This window comes from Myotis yumanensis, unplaced genomic scaffold, assembly GCF_028538775.1.
Source record: "Myotis yumanensis isolate MYYU_CA2020_CCGP unplaced genomic scaffold, mMyoYum1.0.hap1 SCAF_5, whole genome shotgun sequence".
NCBI lineage: Eukaryota > Metazoa > Chordata > Mammalia > Chiroptera > Vespertilionidae > Myotis > Myotis yumanensis.
In genome coordinates, this window is record NW_027223756.1 from 86,142,137 (window position 1) to 86,168,146 (window position 26,010).

The 26,010-nt window shown below is 44.2% G+C and overlaps 2 protein-coding genes across 16 annotated transcripts in view; one reads left to right on the forward strand and one right to left on the reverse strand.

Annotated features, from left to right (window-relative positions):
- Positions 1 to 462: 462 nt before the first annotated feature.
- Positions 463 to 18,007, reverse strand: ZNF333 (zinc finger protein 333). 15 transcript variants are annotated; one of them, XM_070416137.1, is made up of 11 exons: positions 17,983 to 18,007; positions 16,720 to 16,782; positions 15,032 to 15,074; positions 13,383 to 13,465; positions 10,866 to 10,982; positions 9,734 to 9,815; positions 5,737 to 5,825; positions 4,980 to 5,106; positions 4,246 to 4,341; positions 3,627 to 3,703; positions 463 to 3,133 (listed from the first exon to the last, which is right to left on the reverse strand). In XM_070416137.1, exons 4-11 carry the CDS (start codon positions 13,425 to 13,427, stop codon positions 2,030 to 2,032), a joined length of 1,737 nt encoding a protein of 578 aa, XP_070272238.1. In that variant the 5' UTR covers positions 13,428 to 13,465; positions 15,032 to 15,074; positions 16,720 to 16,782; positions 17,983 to 18,007; the 3' UTR covers positions 463 to 2,029. The 15 variants fall into 15 exon arrangements, with proteins under 15 accessions (XP_070272238.1, XP_070272239.1, XP_070272240.1 ...); XM_070416138.1 differs by lacking the exons at positions 15,032 to 15,074; positions 17,983 to 18,007 and having other exon boundaries at positions 16,720 to 16,773; XM_070416139.1 differs by lacking the exons at positions 13,383 to 13,465; positions 15,032 to 15,074; positions 16,720 to 16,782; positions 17,983 to 18,007 and adding exons at positions 11,551 to 12,150; positions 12,542 to 13,374.
- A 2,629-nt stretch (positions 18,008 to 20,636) lies between these two features.
- ADGRE3 (adhesion G protein-coupled receptor E3) overlaps positions 20,637 to 26,010 on the forward strand; it is a 69,671-nt gene continuing 64,297 nt past the window's right edge. Inside the window, exons 1-2 of the mRNA XM_070416152.1 lie at positions 20,637 to 20,747; positions 23,742 to 23,792. Coding sequence (XP_070272253.1) covers positions 20,723 to 20,747; positions 23,742 to 23,792 — 76 coding nt within the window. The 5' untranslated portion in view covers positions 20,637 to 20,722. The remainder of the gene's footprint in view (positions 20,748 to 23,741; positions 23,793 to 26,010) is intronic.

A 26,010-nucleotide genomic window follows, 5' to 3' on the forward strand; every position in this document is an offset into this window, starting at 1 on the left:
ACAAGCCTTATTTTGCTGATGTCAGCTGATGCTGTAATTAGAGGAGGAGGTGGAGAGCACGAGGTGCAATGGGGACCAAAGTGTTCTGAGCCCATAAAGATGTCAAAAAATAAAAAGATAAATACCAGTAAGCGATTGTCTTATTCTGCAAAATTCAAACTGAATGTAATCAATTATGCAAAAGAACCTGGAAACAGAGCTGCAGAGAGACAATTTGGACCTCCTCCCCCTGAGTGTATGGTCAGACAATGGAGAAAACAGGAAGAACAACTCCTTTAGATGCCAAAAAAGAAGGCCTTAAGAGGAAAACCAGCAAAATGTTTAAAATATTGATTTCTTAATTTGGGGTTGGAAAAGTGGTGGCATCTTATATATGGGGGTGTCTTATACACAGAAAAATACAGTATGTAATATGTCCAACAATAACAATTTTTTTAATTAAAAAAATGAAACATTTGCAGATACCAGAAAAAAAATATCAAAAGTTTATTTAATTGCCTCAAAATATATAAATTAAAAATTGATAGAATTACAAGATTTATTCAGCAATCCAAAATCATGGTGGGAGAGTTCAATGTAGCTCTTTTAGTACATGATAGATCAGAGACTGCTATGGACCAAATGTTTGTGTCCACCAACATTCATATGTTAATGCCTTCCCCAGTGCAATGGTAGCTGGAGATGGGACCTTTGGGAGGTGATTAGATTATGGCAGTAGACCCCTCTTGGATGGGATTAGTGCCCTTATAAAAGGGACACCAGAAAGCTCCCTCAATCCTTCTGTCATGTGAGTACAGAGGGAGAAGCTGGCCATCTGTGAACCAGGAAGCAGACGTCAAATTTGCTAGTGCCTTGATCTTAGATTTCCAGGCTCAAGAACTGTGAGAAATAAATTTCTGTTGTTTATAAGCCACCCAGCCTATAGTATTTTTGTTATAGCAGCCTGAACTGATTAAGACAGAGACCAATATTTATTATAAATGTGCAGATTTTGAAACACAAATAATAGGCTGGATCTAGTAGACATATGTAGAATACATTGATTTCAACCACCCATGAAGCACTTATAAAAACTGACCATATACTAAGTGCATCTGTTAGAAATTATATTCGACTGTAATAAGCCCATCTCTGCCTTCCCTTCCCCACCTCCCTCCTCAAAAAAGCCAATGTCATGTACTAGTAAGAAGTGCATCTAACAAGATATTCAGAAATAAATAGGGGCTGGTGCAGACACATAAAGATACCAACTGGGGAACCAGAATGTTTGTAATTTCTGGACACACTCTCTTTAGCCCGTGGCTTTAATCCTCACGGTCACAGATGGCTCCTCTAGCACTGGACACCATGTCTGCTTGTGCAAAAGGCAAGTAGAGGGAGCCAGCTAAATGAAACCACTCCATTCCAATCTCTTTCCCAGGAGTCACACCCAGCGACTTCTCATACTGACCAGAACTGGGCGATGTGGCCTCCAACTACAAGGACTTGGAGATGGAGGTTTTTTAATAGTGCACATTACCAATGTGAACAAAAAAACTTAGGTTCTGTTGTAAAGAAGAAAGGGTAGTTTTGGTAGGCAACTAGTAGGATGTGCCATACTAGACCAAAAAGAAATCTCAACAAAAACCCAAAGACCACACACTCTGCTCAGTGTAATTAAATTAGAAACCAACAACAGAAAGGCAACTAAGAAACAACCAGATATATGCAGCAACTTTCCAGAATGACAGAAATGTTCTATATCTTGAATGGGGTGTTGGTTACACATATATATACATCTGTCCAACTCATCTAACTCATAATATTTATGCATTCCACTATAAATAATTATACCTCTACAAAAATATAACCATGCAGTTATTTAAAAATCTAATTACAAGTAAGTAATGTGTCAAAGATTTAATAATGGAAACTAAAACAATATTTAGAATCAAACATTAAATTAGACATCAAAACATGTTATGAAGCTAAACAAGTACTATAAGAGATTATTATAGGCCCAAATGTTTATATTTTTAAAAATTGGAAGTTAATTAGCAATAGGCCTACCAAATGTATGAGACACTGATAAAGGCAGGCTGCCATTCCTAACGTTTTCTCTCCTGGTATGAATCCTTTTATGCACAGTAAGTGAAGAGCTGTGCCTGAACGCTTTCTCGCACTGATTACATTCATAGGGTTTTCCCGTAGTGTGTGTTCTCACGTGTACAATAAGGTGTGAAGACTGACCAAAGGCTCGCCCGCATTCCTGACAGGCATAGGGCTTCTTGCCGGTGTGGGTCCTTGCATGTTTCCTGAGGGATGAGGGCTCACTAAAGGCTCGCCCACACTCCTGGCACGCGTAGGGCTTCTCTCCAGTGTGGGTTCGCATGTGGCTCTTGAGGGTTGAGAGACGACTCAACACCTGACCACAAGTAGTACACTCATAAAGTTTCTCCCCCGTGTGGATCCTCTTGTGAACGTTCAGATGGGTGCTCGTCCGGAAGGGCTTTCCACACTGGTTACACTCATACGGTTTCTCTCTGGTATGAGTTCGCAGATGAGTCTTCAGTGACGAATGTTCCCTGAAAGCTTTCCCACACTGACTGCATTCAAAGGGCTTCTCTCCAGTGTGAGTTCTCATGTGGCTCCTCAGAGAAGATGGCTGATTAAAAGCTTTCCCACAGTCCTTACATTCATAGGGCTTCTCACCCGTGTGGTTTCTCTGGTGCAAAATCAGGTTAAAGTTCCTTGTGAAGGTTTTCCCACACTGACTACATTCAAAAGGTTTCTCACCTGTGTGTGTCCTCATGTGGCGTCGCAGATTCGAGGAGTACTTGAAGGCGTGCCTACATTCCTGACATTCAAAGTACTTCTCTGAGGTATGGGTCTTCTCGTGCCTGATAAGGTCAGAGCTATATCTGAAGGACTTTTCACATTTGTTACATGCGTAGGTTTTATCTCCACTATGCCCACTATGGGTCTTCTCGTGCACTATTAGGTGAGTGGTCTGGAAGGATTTCCCACTCTCTGGGCATTCATAAGGGTTGCCTCCAGCATAAATTCTCTCACATTGAAAAAGCTGTTTGATACTTTTAAAGGGTTCCCCAAGTTCATTATACTTATAGAGTTTTTCTCCAGGCAGGGGTTGCTCCTGTCAATTGAGGAAAATGTGAAGACGAAATATTTCATTATAATCATCGACCTTCTCCCCCAAGTAAATTGTGTGTAGAATCAAGAACATTTCTATAGCTGAAGCTTTTACCATTTTCATGTGTCTGTACTATTTCGTACTCTAAGTTCTATCAAGTGGATGCAATGCCACAAAGAGTTATCATTTTCATTACTTGCATGGGGCTTCTTAGATATAGACTTTTTCTGAATTGTTTAAGACTACACTATGTCTGTGTCCCATTTAGGAACATGGTGAGTTGTGGGAATTCTATAAAGATGCGTCTTAATCTACATTTCAAGTTTTCTCCCACTTCATCATGACATTCACAGACTCTCTACCAAGAAAATGCTTTCTCTCGCATGAGCATCCCTTGCCTTAAATCTCTCTCTAGCCACATGTGCTGTTTTTCTAACCAGCAGCAACTCCAGACTTCCTATTATAGAGGACCAAGAATAACTGTTGTGTACCTTACCCTTTCTATGCCAATGGATGCAATCTTCGCAAAAGTATCTTGGTTAAGAATTGACTCTTGGGGTTGAGGTTGAGGTTCTGAAATGAATTAAAGGTGAGGGGGAGAAATTAAATGTTCAGAGAAGGAAACTAGGATCAAGATGACCAAAAAAGTAAGCTAGGACAAGTAGATTATTTTTTAAATACTGATCTTAAATATGGGATGAAAGGGTGAAAAGGAGAATATACCAGAGAGCAAAGGAAAATTTTAAAGCATTTGGCTATGTGAGGAGTCAAGAAATCACAGAGACAAAGGATAGAAATAGTAGATAATTTACTAAGGAAGTATTCTGTGATATTGAGAGAAAGTATTAACAATCTACAGGAGGGAGGAACTGGATGAAATACGCACATGAAAATGCTAAATGTGAAGGGAAGGAGGGATAAATTGTTCTATGAAACCAGAGTAATGTATTTGAGATAAAAAGAGAAAGGAAAAAAGGTGAAACTCACTAAGGGAGCTCAACCAATAGCCTTCTCTGTCAAAGGCAATGAAAGTATGTCCCTTACTGACACTTTCCAAATTGAGCATTCATCTTACCAATCAGAGCTAGCGCTCCCCTGATATGCCTGGCACTCACCTGTTCGGACTCCTGGGAACATCCCTCTATCAGTGATCCACAGCTCTTCTCTTTGCTCCAAATAGGAAAAGGTGCTGAGTTTGCATAGTTGATCTCCTGCTCGTGGGGAAAGACACATGGTGTGGGCAGACTACTCCTGCCATGAAACCAGGGCTGATATTCTGAAGTCATTAGGAGCGCTGGAGATGGGAGCAGTGAAATGCGCATGCCTAAATGTTGATGGGCACAGCAGAGCTCTTTCACTAAGGAACAAGCTCCTTCACTGGGACCCCAAGGACACTGGGACATTCCAGTCCCCAAAACCTAGGGCCTATGACTGTTAGTGATCATATGTGTATTTGAGAAGCCCAGAAACAGCAGATAGATATTCATTTCCATGGCGAGGCCACTAGACTATCTATATATATAAAAGCCTAAGCAACCGTCCAACCGTCCGGTAGCTATGATGCGCACTGACCACCAGGGGGCAGACACTCAACACAGGAGCAGAAACCACAGGCATGGAAACATGGGACAGACTAATAAATCTCAGAGGGAAGGGGGGTGGGGGGAAGAGATGAACCGAAGATCTTATATGCATATTAGAGGCCCAAAGCACGGATTCGTGCACTGGTGGGGTCCCTCAGCCTGGCCTTGTCTGGCTTTTCATCTCTCAGTTTCCAAATCAGCACAGTTCCAGGAACCCCGATACTTGCTGCATGAGTGTATGGATGAAGTGATGAGAGCAATCTTACCCACAGAGGCCAGGTTCCTGTAGTTCTCTAGCATCACGTCTCTATACAGGCTTCTCTGGGCAGAGTCTAGAAACATCCATTCTTCTGGGGTGAAGAGCACAGTCACATCTGCAAAGGTGACTGGTTCCTAAAATGCACACCCATTCAGGCTCAGTCAGGGGCCACTTCTGCCAACACTTAAGAGGATGGTGGGGAGTTGGCAAGCCTGGGAACAGAGACACTGTGTGGAGGATTTTCAGATGGGGCTCTGAGGTACCTCAGAATCTGCCCTTTGGCTTAGGCCTCAAAACTAAAATTCTCTTTCTACTCTTTCCTTCCTGAGGGATAGCACCCAGAGGTGTAGTGCCAAAGGACCTCAACTTTATGACAGGACTTAGCTATTGGCAATTAGCTAGGAAGCTCTTGCAGTTTTATTCCCCTTCAGTCCCAGGGTCCAGCAGACCTAAGCATGTGGCAGGCAAGAAAAAGGCAAGAGAGAAATATTTGCTCCAGGGGACCATGACGGTTAGGAGACAAGGACAGCTCACATCCTGGCTTTATTTTCCCTCCTGATGCTCAGCAGAACATGGCACTTAACAACCTGGGGAAGGTCTGACTGAGGGGGCATGTTCGTTGCCAGGGCTGTCCTCCACCCACTGAGAGGAGCCCCATTCCTAGATGCCTGGAGGCCAGCCCTGTGGGGTCTAAAAGCTCCAGGTAATGAGAAGGGGACAGGGGGCAAAGCAAGAAAGAAGAGCAAGAAACACTTCTTACTTACCTGTACACAGGTAGACAGCATGCCAGGAACCACAGCTTCTTTCTCCACGCTTTCCTCCTGTAGCCACACAGGCTCTTGAGCAAGCAGAGCTAGAGGAGAAGGGGAGAGCTGTGAAGCCCAGTGAACACACTCCCAGGACCAAGGGCTGCCCACCCTGATTGTTAGTGATCATATGTGTACACACACCCATGCACACACTCATAGGGCCATGCACAGTGCCCACACTCCCAGCCTCCTCCTCAGTTTTTTGTATAAGCACCTCCTCCATCTCCCCATGATGCAGACCGTCCTCTCCTCATCTCCCTCAGTACTCTCTGCCTCAGCTGGCAACCTGCCCCTCTACTTGGCCAACTCTACTTGACAATGCTGACTCAGATCTGAATTCCAGACCAGACACCCAACCATCGGCTCCAATCTCTCCACTTACCTATCTGGGGGAACAAGAATGGAGTATCCAGAATGAGCTAGAAAGCAAGGCTGTCGCCCCAGCAGGCAGCTCTAAGGAGCTGATTATTTTCAGGCCTTGATCTTGCCCTGCTGGGCTGTGATCTTGCTTGGGACCCGTGACCCCTTTTTCTCTCCTGTTGGGAATGGAAATGCCTGTCCTAAGCAGGCCCCACCATTGTATTCTGGAAGCAGAGATCTCCTTTCTGATTTCACAGGTTCACAGATAAAGAGAAGTTTGCCCCAGGCTGGATCACACCCTAAGCCTCACCCATATCTGATTTTGATGATTTACATCAGGGGTCCTCAAACTTTTTAAACAGGGGGCCAGTTCACTGTCCCTCAGACCGCTGGAGGGCCGGACTATAGTTTAAAAAAAAAAAACTATGAACAAATTCCTATGCACACTGTACATATCTTATTTTGAAGTAAAAAAACAAACGGGAACAAATACAGTATTTGTATTTGCATGTGCCCGTGGGCCGTAGTTTGAGGACCCCTGATTTACATGATAAAATTTGGGCCTTTTTTCAGTTGATAAGATTTAGATGAAATTTTAGACTGCTGGAATGAGTAAAAATTGGAGGAACGCTGGGACCACAGTTGCATGTGGGGACGGCACCAATTTGTGGGAGCCAGAGGGCAGACTGTTATGGGTTGGATTGTGTTCCCAAATAAAAGAGGAAGTTCTAACTCAGTGATGGCGAACCTTTTGAGCTCGGCGTGTCAGCATTTTGAAAAACCCTAACTTAACTCTGGTGCCGTGTCACATATAGAAATTTTTTGATATTTGCAACCATAGTAAAACAAAGATTTATATTTTTGATATTTACTTTATATATTTAAATGCCATTTAACAAAGAAAACTCAACCCAAAATATGAGTTTGCGTGTCATAGGTTTGCCATCACTGTTCTAATTCATGGTACCTCAGAATGTGACCTTATTTGAAAATAGGGTGTTTGCAGATGTAATTAGTTAAATGAAGTTACAGTGGAGCAGAGTGGGCCCTTAATCCAATGACTGGTGTCCTTATAAGAGGAAAAGAGACACAGAAACAGCGACAGATGAGGGGAGAAGACCCTATGACAATGCAGGCAGAGATTGGATTGATGCATCTACAAGCCAAGGAACACCAAGGATGCCAACAACCACCAGAAGCCAGGAGAGAGGCAAAGAAGAACCCTCCCCTCCAAGTTTCATAGGAAGTATCACCCTGCAGACATCTTGATTTCATACTTCTGTGCCTTTAGAACTATGATATATAAATTTGTTGTTTCATCCCCCCCCTCCCCCCTGCCCCCCCCCCCTCCCACACACACACACAAAATGCGCTCACCACTTTCTTCTCAAAGGCTATTCCTCTTCCAGTGTTCCCAATCTCAGGAAGTGACATCCCTGCCTCAGATGTGAAATCTCTCCCCTCTCTGACACTCTACAGACCCCAAAAATTAATCCCCCCAAAAATAAATCAGTAGTGACATCTCTACTTGAAGCACCCACCTCTCCCCAACTTCACCCACCCACTTCCTTTCCCCCTAACCCTGTCCTCACCATGGCTAATGCCACATCATACCTTTCTCCCTCCTGGATCCACTTAAATGTCACTCCCTCATGACTTAGATGTCACAACCCTATCCCCCGCACGGCATTTGGCACATAAATGCTCTGGATCATCTGGTAAATGAAATGTACATACTACTCATTAAATTGTCTCAATTTGACCTCCTACGTGTCTTAGAATGAATGTTCCATGCTTACCTACCGTGCAGATAAAAGTTAACACAGAAGGCTTGACGGTGCTCCTGATGGCAAAGTTGGACCTTGGCTGGGGTCTGGAAACTTGGATTTGAAGAGGGATCCCACCACCCTGCCTGATAAGAGGAGTTCACTCTGCTTAAACAGTTTCTACAGCCGAACCGGTTTGGCTCAGTGGATAGAGCGTCGGCCTGCGGACTCAAGGGTCCCGGGTTCGATTCCGGTCAAGGGCATGTACCTTGGTTGCGGGCACATCCCCAGTAGGGGCGTGCAGGAGGCAGCTGATCGATCTCTCTCATCGATGTTTCTAACTCTCTGTCCCTCTTCCTTCTTCTCTGTGAAAAATCAATAAAATATATTTTTAAAAAAACAGTTTCTACAGTGTAGTTTGTGCTGAATGCCTGCTTCCCTTCTAGGAGTCTGGAACGTAGGTATGTTCTGGGCAGAGGGTGCCTACATGCCCAGCCACTAGTGAAAACCCTGGGTGCTGAGTCTCTAATGAGCCTCCCTGGCAGACAACACTTCGCATGTGTTGTCCAGCCCACTGAGGGGAATTAAGTGCTTCCCATGTAATTCTGCTGGGAGAGGAGTCTGGAAGCTGTGCCTCGTTCCCTCCAGACTTCACCCCCATGCACCTTTTCCCTTGGCTGATTTTGCTTGGTATCCTTTCCCTGTGATAAACCATTCCACGCTTACAACTATATGCTGTGCCCTATGAGACCTTCTAGTAAGTCACCAAATCTGGGAGTGGTCTTTGGGACACTTGCCCCAACTCTAGGCCGCCACCATTCCATTCTTAACTGCCTTCATCCACCACTCACATCTTCCCTGAAGCCCATCATCCTCCCAGGTGCTGTGAGTTCTGTTAGGTGCATGGTACCACTCACTTAAATGCGCCCCTACTCTCAGTAGCCTTAGGACATGAGCCAGGGTTCTGTTCCCACGCTTCCAGGCCCTAAATGATCTGGAGCCCATTTGCTCTTGTCAGCTCATACCACTCTCCACTTCCCTCTGCCCCTTCCACAGCCTCCCATGGGCCCGCCCCTGGGCATACCAGGCCCTGAGAGGTTTTACAGAAGCTGTTCCTAGGCCTGAAATCCTCTCTCCAAACAGCACAATATCTGGCCAAACTACTTGACACAGTAATTATGATGTAATCCAGTGCCTGCAATTAAAGTGAAGATGCTGTCTGTCCTCCAGAATTTTTTCCCCTACTTCTCAGGAAATGTGCCTTTTACATAATTGCGTAGTAAACAATGTAATCTCTCCTAAAGAGAGGTCTGGCCTTTTGCCACAGCTGAGTGGGGCCTGCTCTTTTTTTTAATATATCAATTTTTTAATATCAATAATCTTAATCCTCACCTGAGGATATATTTGAGAGAGAGAGAAAAAAAAAAAGAAATAGAGAGGGGGAAAGAGAGAGACAGAAACATCAATTGGTTGCCTCCCATAGATGACCAGACTGGGGATCGAACCTGCAACTTTTTGACATACAGGACAATGCTCCAATCAACTGAGCCACTTGGCCAGGGCTATATCAATTGTTTTATGACAATAGCTCCTTTGGTTAAAGAGCATGTTTGTTGTTGACACTAGAACCTGCTCTTTCAAAACAGAAAAATCTGAAACCCAAAAAAACAAAAACCTGAGAACTGTGAAATGTCTTTCCCCTTGAACACACAGATAATGAGAGAGGTCTTTAAGTATTCTGACTGCCATCAGAGGAAATGAAGGCTGGAGATGCAAGTTCCCACAGGACAGCCAGGCCCTCTGTGATTCCACCAGGACTCACTCACCCTTGGCCACCCAGGGGTCAGGAAGGCCCAGTGCAGGCTCCAGCGTGGCAACCCCCTGAATCTGCACAGCCTCCTTCAGTCCCTGGATGGAGTGACAGGGACAGATTAGAGTCACATGGTGATGGAAGGGATCCATTCACACCTGCTCACTGACTGAACTCTCATGACTGGTCCTGATTTGGAGAACATGTGATATGAGGACATGCCCTGATTACCTGCCCAGAGTTACCCAATTCTTCAGGACAAGGCTAATCACTGTGTTAGAACTGCAACTCCAAGGATAGAGAGAAGGGGCCCCCGTGGAGGAGGCCTCCTCTGAGCAGCCTCCAGCTGTGGGGGAAACGCTGGAGCAAAGCTAGCAGTGGGTAACAGCAGGTTGAGGGGTAGGGGTAGAGGGCATGAACCCATGAAAATGAGGGGAGTTAGGAAGGAAGCCCTGTTGCGGAAGAAAGGATTTGAATGGTTCTCTACTGGTAGTTGCTCTCTTTGGAAAGGTATCTAACCTGACCTGCACTTCTAAGGGATGCTGCTGGCCTCTATGCCCAGAGTGGGACCAGTGGAAGCAGGAGTCTGTTAAAAGCAGTTCCTGGTGACTCCAGGAAGGGTGGTAGCAGGGGGGACAGGAAGGCAGTCAAAAGTAGGTTATGGCTTGGCAGAAAAGCTCGCAGGACTCGGTGGTGGATGGGAAGTAAATGCACAAGTCTCTGAGGGCAGGTGATGGGCAGGGGCTGGTGGGAGGCCCCTTCTTCTCGGGGAAGTGTCCCTTTCTGATACTCTCAATCATCAGGCTGGACACTCCTAACCCAGCCCTTACATCACCGGACCTGCTCATTCCTATAGGTTTCCTGATGTTTGTGAGGGTGGAAAGATTGGGAGGAAGAAAGGCTGGACCAAAAAAGGCAAGTTCAGAGTGCTAATCCTGCCATCTGCCACCTTCGAGGTTTGCCTTCCATGCAGAAATGCTAGGGCCTGTTCAGTTCTCACTAGGAGCTAAGCCAGGGCCTCCAGTATGTTCAGGTTTTCAACAGAGGGCCCTAGATGCTTCTTCCCCTCTGGCCTCCTCATTTACAAAAATCCTAAACCCTGGCCTTACGGGCGGAGGCCCCTGCAGCAAACCCCCTCCCAAACTTACTGTGTATCCAGAAGGCCAAGGTGACTCCCAGAGAGGTGGCCGGTCCTCTGGAAGTGAAAGTATCTCCCTCTCTCCCATCATGGGCCGGATCTGCATCCTCAAATCAAGCCCTGGCCCCTAAGAAAAGAAGTGGAGAATGCTGATCAGGACAAAGGTAGCTGAGGTTTTTCTTGGCCTCAGAGACCCTTGGTTTAGGAACAGTGAAGTCAGAAATTGGGAGACATGGGTCTGGCAGTTTCAGACCTGATGACTCTTTTACTCCACTGAAGGCACCAGCCACCACCAAGGGTCTCCAAGGGCAGATCACGACAGACCTGACCCCTTCTGGTTTCGGGGGGCCCTGGCTGGAGGTGAGGCCACCAGCCCTCAGAGGCACTACAGGATGTTTGATCACAGAAAGGTTGGAAGCCCTCAGTTCTGAGTATGAACCATGGTCTATGTTTTCTTAGATTCTGTGTTTGTATATTTGGCATCCACCAATCATAGGGCCAAATTACCGGCCAGCTGTTTACGTCTCCCATGCCACCCAGAACCACCTCCCTAGCCACTTCTCATACAAGCCAATACTCCCCCGTCCTAAATCACCCAGACCAGGTGCCAGACAACCAGGTCCCCCAGAATTATTCAAACTCGCCAATCCTGTTTATCCTGCCCTGTGGAAACCCCAATAAAGGCTCTGACCTACACTCTTCCCTCTCTCCCTTCTGCCTCTTGAGATGGTGGTCTAAGGAGTTAGGCCTGGATTCAACTCCCAGCTCCAAATCCAACTCGACCACCTGTGGCTGATGTGTCTCAGAGATGAACTGCTCAACTTCTCTACATGTGCCTGGAAGTAGATCTTCTCTGCCCACTCAGAACATTCTGTGACTGCCTATTTCCTGGGGCTCAGATGCAGCAGGAGACCCCTCCTCTCCCACACTCAGTGCTCACTACTGATCGGGACTGGAGTTCTGTGGAAGGTGCTGGAGCCCCATGCTGAGAGGAAAGAGCCACAGAAACCAGAGAGGACCTGCCCATTGTGGCATCCTTCCTCCTCCCACAGTCCACCTGCCAGTCAAAACATGGAGACGGTGAGGGCCTGGAGATGCCTTCAGCAGCACCCATCTGTTCATTCCTACATTCAGCAAACATCGAGAGCTCCAGGAATGCTCTGTAAGGGGTTACTGCACCGATCCTGGCAGATGAGGCCCCTGCAATCCAGCAGCTCCAATAACACATCTGCAGATCTCAAGTTCTCAAAAAGCACGTGCCCTTTTCCAAGCAGCTATTGGAAGACATCCTCTACCTAAACAAGAATGTAAGACAAGGACATCGAGGACCTGGGGAGGAGGGGGTCTCAGCTGCCCTGGGGTCTGTTGCAAGCTGTGCAGGGTAAGGATTTTGGCTGCCCCGCAGCCCATACCAGGCTATGCAGGATGAGGCTCCCCATGCCTAGGGCACAGGAACAGGACAGAGGTCTCTACAACCCAGGCCACGCCACCCCTTCCCCTGGGCCAGCATCTATGATGCACAGAGGTCAACACCATCCATAACAGAGGGAAAGGTGTGCAGACTGAGGGAACCCAGAGGCCTCACTGACTCTGGGACAAGTAGGCCCAGTCCAGGATTGAAGCTGGGCTTTGTGTGTCCCTCTACCTAAACCCTAACCCTCAAAATTCCCAACAATGGGAACCCACATTTCGGAAGCTGCTGCAGTTTGAGAAAGCAGGAACTCAGAGCCAAAGTGGGGATGGAGGGGCTCCATGTGTATCTTCTCGTACACTGTAATGTACAAGCTGGTTCTGAAGGTTCTTCTCCACTTTGAAAAGGGCTTCTTTGCAGTCTGGGGTCTCAACTTGTCTCCGAAGCAGGGAGGGATCCCTGACAACTTTCCCACGCTCTTTATAATCAGTGTGGTCCTCTCTCCTGTGAGTTCTCTTGTTCATGCCCAGGTATGGTTCCTCCAGAAGCCTTTCACACCACAGTTAAATCCTCAGATGTCTTCTCTCCAGGCAAAGTTTGCTCCTGACAAGGGGTGGATGATGATGAAAAGCTCTCCAGCATCTGTGCCGCACCCAGGGATGCTCCCAACAGAGGTACGTCTTCAGCATTTGAAGAGGTGCACCTTGTTTACACAGGTTGAGTTCTTCGAAGACACTGCAGGCTCCACCACCAGGCTCTCTCACATTTATAACTGTCCTGAGGCTGCCCTAACAGACACCATGTCTCTCATGACTGCTGCAGATAAATCACATTTCATACAATCGATGTCTGACTCACACCAATGGGAATGCTTACTTGGAGGAACTGTCTATGAAGAAAGAGTCTTGAGCAACAAAGGTGGAGTTCACCCACATTAATGAGTCATGGACTGTGTGAACAGTCATAGTCACAGTGTCCTCTCCAACACTGGGGGGGATGCTCCTGAGGAAGTGTCCTGGCTCAAATGTCTCCCTGGCCCTGGGGTGCATTTCCAACCGACGTATCATCAACTTCTCCAATGAGAGGGAATAAAGGATCACCTGCCGTGAATCTTACCGTTTGCAAATCATGAGATGAATTTTCCTCCAAAATATCCTGCATAGGAGTAGACTCTTTGGCTTTAGATTGAGATTCCCAATCTAAAATGAATTGTAAACAAAACAAAAAAAGGACACTTTGTTCAGAAAGAAATGGTGGTATGAAATTGACACAGGAAAAAAAATGTGTTTTTAATATTGACCCTAAACTTGGGGAGGTACTGAAAGGAAAGAAGGCATCAGTGAGCAAAGCGAGTAGAGCTGTGTATGGAATTTGGAAGCGACAGGAACAAGGAGGAAATGAGAGGCTATTTTTCCGAGCAAAAGATTCCATGGAGAATGAGACTGACGTTGCCAGAAAGAATGTTATCAGACAAACAAGTAAGAAGCAATTAGACAACACATATAGAAATGTTTAACTTAAAGAGGAATTGGATAATCATTGTGGGTAAAGATGTAGAGAAATCAAAACCTTCATCCACCACTGGTGGGAACAGAGACTGGTACACCTGTTTTTAGACAACAGTTTGGTAGTTCCTCAAAAAGTTAAACATAGGGTTACCATATGCCCAGCAGCTTCATTCCTAAGGATATACTCAAGAAAACTAAAAGCATGTCCACATGAAATCTTGTACATGAATGTTCACAACAACATATTCACATTGCCAAAAAGTATAATGTTCATCAATAACTGATTGGGTAAACAAAATGTGGTCCATCCATACAATGGAAAGAATGATGCATGCTACAACATGGATGAATCTCAAAAATGTTATACTGAGTGAAATATGACATAACAAAGGTCACATGTTACATGATTATTTATATGAAATGTCCAGAACAGGCAAATCCATATAAATAGGAAGCAAATCAATGGTTGCCAAGGGCTGGAGGGAGATGAGTGGGGAGTGACTGATAACAGGCATAGGTTTCATTTCGAGATGATGGAAATATTCTGGAGTTCAGTAGTGGTGATAACACAACTTTGTAAATATACTAAAAAAAACACTGAATTGCGCGGTTTAAAAGGTTGCATCTTGTGGTTTGTGAACATCGCAAATTTTCTTAAAAAACAAAAAAAAGGAACATATCTTTTTCTGAAACCAAAGAGCTAAAATGTGAAAACAGAAAAAAGCTCACGCAACTTACTTGAAAAACCTCATACCAAATAGCCTATTTCCCCTAAAAATAGAGGACCTTTAAAATGCTCTAAGACTGATACTTTCCAGGCACCAACCCATAATAGGGTTGGTCACAAGATCTCTGGGTCCCCTGGTACTGACCCACACCCACGACACAAAGAATGCCTCGGTCTGCTGCCCTCAGCTCTTCTCTTGGTCCCACCTGGGCAGGATTTTCAAAAGATTCCCAGGTGGTTCTAATGTGCAGCCAAGGTTGAGAATCACTGCCCTAGAGGAACTCAGCGGCCAGCTCTAAATGAGCCCCACTCTGCAGTCAGACTCCAGAAGTAGGCAGAGCCCCTCCTCCAAAGCCACTTCCCACCAGAGGTCATGCACTGAAGGAGGTCGCCAGGTCCCCTGGAGCAGGGCAGAAGACACTCCACACATTCCTTCCCTTTTCTTCCTTAGCTGATGGTGAGGAGAGAGGGGACAGAGCTCAGGACTCCTAATTATCTACTCCCACCAACCCAAATCCCCAACCCCTCACCGTGACACCAGTCCCGGGTTTAAGGTCTCAGTAGGCATCCTCCCTGCAATTTAAGGAGACCGAGTATAAGAAGAGTGAGGGTGGAAGCAGAACACCAAACAGGGGTTTGACTCAGGTAATCCCATTTTTGTGGGCCACCATCAGGGTGACCAAATGAAAAACCCAATAAGCAACATATTGAGCCCCACGCCACCTTTCAGACCATGGCAGATGACCATTTCTACTATTGCCTCTCCCCTAATAAAAGGATCATTTTTTCTCTTATATTCCCTCAAAATACCTCTAACAACCTCCATTGCCCTTATCCAGTTGTGATTTTTATATTTATTTGTTTAGGTGATATTGACTCCCTCTCTCCAACCATGACATAAACTAAGTATAGGACTATGTCCACTTTTTTCAGGACCCCAAATCCCACCACCAGCACAGCATTTGATGCATACTAAGTACTCTATATACTAAGGGTTGGCAAACTTTTTCTTTACCATAAAAGGCCAGACAGTAAGTATCTTAGGACTTATGGGCAATATGGTCTCTATAGCAACTATTTTAACTACAGTTGCAGCACAAAAACAGCCATAAAAAAAAACCACATTTTTAAAAATGCGCTCCAATAAAACTATTTATAGGAACCAGCATTGGGTCAGTTTGGGCCCAGAGGCCAAAGTTTGCCAACACCTGCTTTATATCACCAAACTCAATTCTACCTCTCGCATGTGTTTCAAACACGGCATCTTCCCCAATTCCACAGGCATCCTCATGACCCAACTACCATCATCTAAGTCCTGAACTTATCCAAGTTCCTATATACCAACTCCACCTATCCCAAACTCCATGCTCCATCCAGCAACTGCTGTTCTGTCTATATCGCAAATAAAATCATGTCACTCCCCTGCTTAAAATTCTGATTCAGGGGCTTCCCAATCATTGGCCTTAGAACAAGATCCAAAGTTTATAATGACCTTCAGGGCCATGCCTTCCTCTCCAACCTGGCTCATCCACTCCACATTTTGTTTCCTCTACTTTGGCTTTCCCATTCTTTTCTGGATCCTGGAACCCACTAGGCTTTGTACTGCCTGAGGGACTGTGCATCTGGAAATGCTCTCTCAAATCTCCTCCCCATTCCTACTTCACAGTCCGATCCCTTGTCTAACTACATACAACTCATCTTTTAGGTTCAAACATTTGTCCCTTTTAAAATGTTTTTCCTGACCACCTCCTCAAGTTCTCCTGTTCCATGTTTCCATATTGCCCTTGTCATGATGAATTTAAAATCTGTCTTCCCAACTAGAATAAAACCTCCACAGAGACAAGCACTATATCTATTTTGGTGGCATTGTTTTCCCCTGTTCAGGGCCCAGTCCATCCAGGGCATTCCCAACAAAGTGTGCCAAACCATCAACACTCCCAAGGACAATTCAGCATAGTTGGCCTAAAGCGGCACATGCCTGCACACACAGGCACACACAAAAATATAACACCACAAAAATGACTTAATAGTATAATGCCTGTTCAGGCAACAAATACATATCAACAATTGACTCTAAAAATCAAAATAAACGAACAAGAAATATAATGAACAAAATAAACTGGTGAATAAAATAGAATCAGAGGCATGGAAGCATAGAACAGACTGATGAACCTGGGGGGGGGCGGGGAGACAGGAAGAGATTAACCAAAGATCTTACCTATGGACACAGACAGCACGGTGGTGAAGGCCTGGGGTGAGGTGGAAACCAGGTGGAGGGGAGCTATGGGGGAAGAAAGGGAGACATCAGTAATACTCTCAACAATAAAGTTTTTTTTTAAATGCCTGTTCATATAATACAATCCACAAGAGACTTCAGATGTCTTTAAGTAATGTTGATTCTTTCTAAAAAGACAAGGTGAGACATGTATTCTTTCTGAAAACAAACATCTCACTCATAAAATTGAAATCTGATGTTTAGTTTTCCTCCAGAATTATTTTTTTCCTCATTTCTGAGTAGAGTGAACTTTAACCCTATTATTTAAAATAAAAATTTAAAAGAAGACATCCCATTTATGGCCAACTCAATTTCAATTCCCATTACTAACAAAACTATGTCATCTTTTTCCTGGAGTCCCATGTTTTGAAGCTTGTGGTACTTAACAGGCTTGGGGTAATTGAGAACTGAATCGCTTACTTTTCCTTGATAAGATTTGTGACATCACTGAGAAATAGCTTTTCTTAAGACACCCTCACCTTGCAGTGGAAAAAAAAAAAAAAAACTGACATTCACAGAGTCACAAATTAAAAGCCCAGCCGGTGCGGCTAGTGGTTGAGCATCGACCCATGAACTAGGAGGTCAGGGTTCGATTCCCCGTCAGGGCACATGTCCAGGTTGCGGGCTCCATCCCCAGTGTGGGGTGTGCAGGAGGCAGCCCATCGATGATTCTCTCTCATCAATGATGTTTCTATCTCTCTCTCCCCCTCTCCCATCCTCTCTGAAATCAATAAAAATACATTTTAAAAATAAAAGAAAGAAAAGAAGGAAGAGATATGAAAGGAAAAGGCAACAAAAGCTACAGTTAACAGGTCCTAAATTTAGGAACTGCAAATCGCCAGTCACAAAAAAAAATAAATAAAAAATAAAAAAATCGTCATCTAGTTCATCGCTTGATAGAAGATGCATTCCATTTTTAAAAATTTACTTGAAAAGTCATTCAAACCAATTTGTACATGTAGACTTAGACCGAACTTTCCCATTGCCGAGCTGGATAGTACTATGAAATGTCACATTAAATAAAATGGGAATTGTTTATGCACAGTTATCTTGCATAAGGACGACAGGGTAGGGCCCTATAAACCCGGGGAGCCCGGTGAACTGGGGCTGGCCGGTGTCACCATTCCTGAGCTGCAGGACCTGCACTGTACTTCACGATTTCCCTTTTGGTAGATGGATGAGTCCCGTCTGCCGGAAGGGGGTTACCTGGGGACGAGGTACCCGGCCGGTGAAGTTGGGGACGCGGCTGCGAGTCCGAACTGTACTCAATCCATCCCGGCCCCGAGGCAACCACGGGGGGGAAGCACCTCAGCCAGGGCAGCTGTCCCAGGCCGCCCGGCCCCTCGGGGCCCTCCCCGCCCTTCCGAGCGGCCAGACCGCACCCGCAAAAACCGGAAGACACACGCCCCACCGCAGCACGCCGCGAGGTCCCTGCAGGGCAGCTAGACGCCGCCGCCGCCGCCGCCGCCGCTGCCGCTGCCCCAGCGCACTTCCGCTTCCGGTCTTGGGGCCCCGGGAGCGGAAGTAGCCGGGGCTTTGGTTCTCAGGTCCAGAGAAGGTTCAGACAAGTGCTGGGCGGTTGACTTACAGGTCCAACCTCGGAGGAGAGGAGAAATTCTAATTTAATTGCCTGAGGGGGTGAGATAAGGCTATGGGGTTGGGTCAGAAGGACCGGAGAGTGGAGTTGGGGGAATGGACAGGGTTGGGGACAGAGTTTACGTCCAATGGGCGGGGGTTGGGGCGGGACCTGGGCTTGATGGGCGGGGCCTCGCTGGCGCGGTGAATGCTCATTGTTTAACTTTTCCTCTTCCCTTCTCTGGCCTCTACCTTACTCCTTTGGCTTAATCCAACCCCCTACAAAAATATATCCTAGGTAAGATTTACTTTTCAGTCTTAATAATTTTTCTTAAAAATAGCATCAAATATAGTCATGAGCTGCATAAAGATATTTCAGTCAACTAATAACTTCGTATACCATGGTGGTTCCTTAAGATTTTAATGAAGCTGAAAAATTCCTATCCCTTGTGACTTACAAGCTGACTTCATGTTTTGTCGCAATGCAATCCTCAAATACTATTTTATATTACAACTAGAGGGCTGATGCACGAAAATTTGTGCAAGAGTAGGCCTTCTTCCCCCCTCCGCCTCCACCCCCCCCTCCGCCTCCACCCCCCCTCCGCCAGCACCGGCTTCCCTCTGGCACCCAGGACCCAGGCTGCTTCCCTCCAACCACGGGCAGGTACCCGAGACCCAGGCCCCATTTTCGTCCAGAAGGACATCCAGAATGATGCCTGGAAGGACAACCGGTCTAATTAGCATATTACCCTTTTATTATTATTGATACACCCCTAAGAACTCCCTTAAACACCCAGCCTTTGAAACCCCTGAAAATGAAAGTCCCAGTGCCCATGCCATTCCCTTCCCCCTGCTCCTCTCCTTCCCCCACAGGTACATGTCCCCTAACCTCTAAGGGACCTCATGAGACTTGCAACCGAGGAAGCAGTGGGCAGCGGCATCTCATCCCGGGCTAACCTCCTGAACTTGTCTTCAAGGCCCCTTTTCTTTGATTTCCCAATGAGCCAAAGTAGCCCAGCCTCAGTTCTCCTGTTGCTCTTGTATGACCTTCCTTATTTCACGGTCCTAGAATGTTTTTGCTGCAGTCAATAAATTCCTCCTTGCTTTTCTACACTTTGTCTCTTGATTGAAATATTTCCCTCAAGAACACAAGAACCAAAGTCCATTTGACCCAGCAATCCCACTTCTGGGAATATATCCTAAGAAACTCAAAACACTAATTCAAAAGAATATATGCACTCTTATATTCATTGCAGCATTATTTACAATAGCCAAGATCTAGAAACACCCCAAGTACCCATCAGTAGATGAGTGGATAAAAAAAGCAGTGGTACATTTACACAGTGGAATACTACTTGGCCATAAAAAAGATGGAAATCTTACTTTTTGCCACAGCATGGATGGGTCTAGAGAACATTAAGTTAAGTAAAGTAAGTAAGCCAGAAAAAGATAAATACCATAATCTCACTTATATGTGGAATCTAATAAATAAATTAATGAAAAAAATAGAAACAGAAGCATGGAACAGACTGACAGCTGTTAGAGGGCAGAGTGGGGGATACTGGATGAAAGAATGTGAAGGGATTAAGCAAAAAAACATATATACATAACACAAAGACACAAACAACAATATGGTGATAGCCAGAAGAAAAGGAGGGTGAGAGGTAGGTGGAGGTGGGCAAAGGGAGAAAATGTATATAGAGAGCAGCTTTGCTTGGGGCTGTGGGTGCAAGAGACACTGTGCAGATGATGTTTTATTGAATTGTACACTTGAAACCTTATGGTTTTGTGAACCAAAGTCACTCAATAAATTCAATTTTAAAAAAAGAAAAGTGTAGAAAGACATAGAAAATAAACAAATAAAAAGCAGATCCATGTGCCCTGGCTGGGTGGCTCAGTTGGTTGGAGCATTGTCCCATACGCCAAAAGGCTACGGGTTAGATTCCCAGACAGGGCACATACCTAGGTTGTGTGTTTGATCCCTGGTTGGGGCGCATATGGGAAGCAACTTATCGATGTTTCTCACATCAATGTTTCTCTCTCCCTTTCTCCCTCTCCCTTTGTCTCTCTCTAGAATCAATAAAAACATATCCTTCGGTGGAAATTTTAAAAATAAAAAGCAGAACTGTGGGTCTGATGGTGAAAGAAGAGAAGTTCACTTTTCCGAGAACAATTTCCCAAGTCAGTGCATAGAAAATAAACATAAAAAACAGAACCATGGTCTGATGGTGGAAAATGAGAAGTTCACTTTTCTGACAACAATTTCCTTAGTCATTTCTCATGAGTTCACCTTGACACAGGGAAAGTGGTTGGCTTAAAGCACAGTACAGAGCTTTCAGAGTTGGCTGGCGAGGATTACCTGCATGCAGGAATGAGAGGGCTATCACTTCTTCAAGGTATGTGTAACCTTGACCATGACTGTATCTTAACCTACCCCCTTTCAGGAGCTACTCAGTTTAACAATTAACTGTCTTTTCCTTCTTCTCTTTTCTCTGTTTTGCTTTGAACACTCTCCTTTTCTCTTAAATTATGGTTTCTTACTTCACCACCCTATTTAAACTATGCTCCCAAATATCCCTAAAATTTTTCTTATGGTCTAATCCAGTGAGTTGTTCACCTTCTTCTATACAGGTTTTGGTTTTAAATTGATATCCTCTCCTTCCTGACAACTTCTTTGACCTAGTACTGCCCTAACTCGTTCTTTGCCTCTCTTGCTATTCTTTCTCCCCCAACCCTTTTCCTTTTCCTGTACCAAGACTGTTATTAATAACAACCAATATTTTTGAACACTCACCCTGCACCTTATATGTATTAACCCATTTAATCCTCTCAACAGGCCCTTGAGGCAGATACTATTAGTATCCCCATCATACAGATGAGAAAAGAGGTTATGTTGCTTGTCAAAAGTCACACACTTTATAAATGGCAGAGCCAGGGTTCTACCCAAGCCACCTGGCTCCAGATCTTTGCTATAACACTCTTTCCACAGGATTCTGCTTGGGGTCTTCATCTCTTTGTCTATTCCCTCTCCCTGAAGAAATTCCACAATCCTGTGGCTTCAACCACAACTTCTTTGTAGATAGGTCCCCAACTCTGAAATCCAGTCCATCCTTTGGGCTCCAGGTCAAAGAACTGTCAACAGCCACAAAATCAATCATAGTTTACATTTATCAAGCACCTGCTTTAGCCTGGCATCAAGCTAAAATGTTTTCCACTCATTATGACACAGCATCTTCACATTACAGATGTGAAGTAGCATTATGGAAAGGTTATAGAGTTGCTTAAAACCTCACTGTTATTTTTTTGCAGAGGGAGAGACACATCATAAATTCTATCAAAATAGTATAGACTACTTGAAAGCAAATGCCATGTTCCCTCCCATGACATCTATAATAATAAAAGCGTAATATGCTAATTAAGCCAGACATCCTTCCAGATGACCTTTTGTACGAAGCTGAGTGCTGGAGGGAAGCCAGTGCCAGCAGCAGGGGGAAAGAAGGCCTACTCTTGCACGAATTTTGTGCATTGGGCCTCTAGTCTCACATAGAAGAGATGTCCATTATATATCTGTGGAATTAAATTTAAGTGAGAGAGTATGCTATTTAAATGCAAGAACCCCAAGCAAGATATTTCCTGCTTTGGGGGCAACTGGAGGCAGAGTCCTAGACACTTCAGAGATGAATTATTTGTGACTTTTGGTTATCCATGAACTCTCTGCCCTCACCACTGGAGGTAACAGGTAGTGGAATAAAATGAGCATCAGGTCAAGAATTAGAAAAGGATTCTCATGCAAATAAAATGATAATAGAGGCAGCCAGGATTTTTTCCCTTTTTTTTTTCTTTTTTTTTTGTTAAGGCAGCTAGCATTTATGAAGGATTTCTTCCAGACTTTATGTATTTCCTCCTTTATGTTATTGTCCCAATGCCAGGAAATGACAATACCCAAGTTTGCCCAGCTGGTGTCTGAGCAAACTGAAACTGAGGACTAAAGAGTCCGTGGATGATTTCGAAAGTCTCTTAGAGCTCTGGCATTCCGGCATGCTGATGACTTTCCAGAAACTCTGATTTAAGATGCATGCACATATTACTGAGAGCGGTGGTGCTGGTGGGGCAGAAAGAAAACCCTAACGACTAGCCTCGAGGTAATGTGACAGGGCCCAGACTGCCTGAGTTTTAGGAAACTGGGAGACACTTTGCAGCCATATGTTTTACTACTTGGCTCTGGCCATGATTATTGACAAATGGGGTGGAAATGTTTCAATATGAACCACCAGCGTAGCTCTTTTAGTGTGCACTGGCTGAAATTTAGCTCTGGTGACTAGTAACCTTACTTGCAACTTTAATTACCCCCTAAGAAAGTGGGTCCTGCTGATGAGTAGATAAAGAAAACTTAGTATATTCATACAATTAAATAACATTCAGCCTTTAAAAAGAAGGAAGTCCTGCCATTTGTGACAATATGAGTGAACCTTGCAGACATTATGCTACGTGAAATAAGCCAGACACTGAAGAAAAAATACTGCATGATTCTACTTATAGGAAGTATCTAAAGTAGTCAGACTCATAGAAGCAGAAAATAAAAGGTTTGTTTCCAGACGCTAGAGGGATGGGTTAAATGAGGAGTTGTTTTTCCATGGTTATAAAGTTTTTGTTATACAAGATGAATAAGGTATAGAAATCCACTGTAAAACATAGTACCTAGAGTTAACAATGCAGTGTTGTGCACTTCAAAATATGTTAAAAGGGTAGATTTCATGGTGAGTATTCTTACCAAAGAAAAATACAAAAGAACACAAGGAAATTTTTGGAGATGATGGATATGTTTTAGTACCTTGATTGTAGTGATGGTATCATGGGTATATAGTGTATGTATATGTCCATATTCATGAAGATGAAGACATTAAATGTGTGTGATTTTTGTATATCAGTTATACATTGATAAAGGTTTTAAAAAGTGGTTCCCAGTAATGGAAGGGTTTGTGGGTGATGGGTGTAGATGAGGGTGGACTAGCTTGGTGGACATGAGATAAACTTTGATTCCTGTGCAGCCTGACCAAGGTTGACATGTTGAGAGGAAGCCCAAACTACCCCAGGCCCTGAGACTACATGAAGAGAGAGTAATGCCCAAATGGTTTCCAGCCCCTCCAGCCCCAGCCACTATGTAACTGCAACAATTTAAGAAACCCTGAGTCAGAATCACCCAGTTAGGCTCTTCCCGAATCTCTGGCCCACCGGTATCATAATAAAATGAAGGTGGTTATTTTAAGCTGCTACATTTTGTGATGGTTTTTTTTTTTTTTTACAGTAATAGATAACTGATACATGGTCCTTGGAGAATTTCCTGAGATTTTTCTCAACAGTTTCATGTCTCTCTCTTTTCCCTGTTCCAGGACTCTACATTCTGCTGAGTTTGTCAGGAGTCATGATTCAGAAGGCCAACTGTGAGTGCAAAAAGCCTGCCCCTTCCATCATCAGAGACCAGGGAGGGGGTAGACTAAGAATGAACTGGGGACACCCACATCCTCTGACAATCTAGAAAAAAGAGGCTTGTTCGGGGAACAGAGCATGAGCAGGCTTGCTCCTGTGTTGTTTCTTTTTTAATTGATCATTTTATCAAATTTGGATATATTTTAATTTTTATTTTCATGTTACTTTTATTAGTCTATTTGTTTGCTTTTAGTACCCACAATGTATCCAATGTGGAGACAGAACAATGAATAAAAAGAAGTCTCTTGAAGTAAACACTCAAGTGGGGAGAAACAGCATGATGGTCACCATTTCATTCTGATTATAAGCACATCAACACAAAATGAACAAGATCATTTCAGGTTAGCTTTAAATCCTTGGAGATCTCACTAGATTATGGTTCAGAAGGTCTAGGGTGGGGTCTGAGATTCTGCATTTTTATCCAGGAGATGCATTCTGAGTAGCCAAGCTCTACATAGTGGGACCCCATCATATTCAGCACGATGTATTAATTCACTCCTCACAATAACCCATTTTACAAATGAGGAAATTGAGGCACAGAGAGTTTAAGATACTTGTGCAAAAACACACAGCTATTAAGTAGTGAAGCCAGAATTGAACCCAGGGTCCCAAGTCTTAACTAACTCATTCTCCTTTTATAAATTCTGCAATGATCTTGAGAATGACACAGTTATGATTAATTGAAATGTTTCTGTTAACATTAATTTGTTTAATGCCAACCCCAGTCCTACATCATGCACAGTCTCTACAACTTGGGTTTGGTGTTTCTAATTTTTTTTTTAATTTATTTTTTAGGTATAGTTAACATACAACATATTAGTTACAGGTGTACAACTTAATCATTAGACATTTATGAAATCTTGCCATTTGCCGTAATCTGGATAGATCTAGAGGGTATATGCTAAGTGAAATAATTCAGATGGAGAAAGGCAAATGTCATATGATCTCACTTGTATGTGGAATCTATAAAACAAAGTGAACAAACAAAAGAGAAACAAATTCTTAGATATAGAGATGGTTGCCATATAGAAGAGGGCTGGGGAGTGAGGAGAATAGGTGAAAAAGGAAAAGGGATTAAGAAGTACAAATTGCCAGTTATAAAAAGTCATAGGGAGTGCGACTCTGGAGCCAAGGTATCTACTTGATATCTCGCTGCCTCTGCTCATACTGAAAACATGGAAACATGGAGGCCTCAACCTCAGCCATGGCTCCAAAGTCAAAGGTCAGCACTGATGGCAGTCAGCACCTAATGATGTGACTGACCCAAGGACATTTCTCTTGGATTTGGCCACAGACTTATAGATCTTCTACACTGTATACAGGAACAGACCCCAAACTCCATGAAGACAAACATTCCTCTGTTCAGGATGTTGCCCTATGTCTCTTCATCTGGCAGTCACACTGTACAACAGCTCATGACATGTTCAGGGTTGAGCTTCACAGTCAGCCAGCCTGAGAGAAAATCCCGTCCATGAACAGAACAACAGCAATCAAGACCGGATTACAACAGGAGAGCCCAAATAACCCACAAAAGGGACACTCCTAGAGCATCCAGCCCAGGAGTTCAAGGTGACTACACCACTGGGTCCCACAGGACATTTACTACAAAAGGCCACCCCATGAAAACTGAGAGTCAAACAGTTCTATCTAGTACATAGAAACAAACACAAAGAGACAACTAAAATGGGGAGACAAAAAAGGGGTTGAATCTTCAGAAAAAGAGATAAATTAAATGGAGGTAAGCAAATTATCAGACATAGAGTTCAGAGTAATGCTTATAAGGATGCTCAAGGAACTACAAAGAACTTAATGGGAACTACAAGGAACTTAGAGGAAACTACATCAGCATGAAAAGGGCATGGAAATCATAAATAAGAACTAGTCTGAAATGAAGAATACTATACTGACATCAAGAATACACTGGAAAGAATTAAAAGTAGGCTGGATGAAGCAGAGAATCGAATCAGTGATTTGTGAAACAACGTAGGAAAAAACACTCAATTAGAGCAACTAAAAGGAAAAACACTTAAAAAGCATGAGGATAGTTTAAGGGGACTTTGACACAACATGAATCAGAACAACATCTGAATTATAGGGGTCCCAAAGGGAGAAGAAAGTGAGCAAGGGATAGAGAACCCATTTGAAGAAATAATGACAGAAAACTTCCCTAAC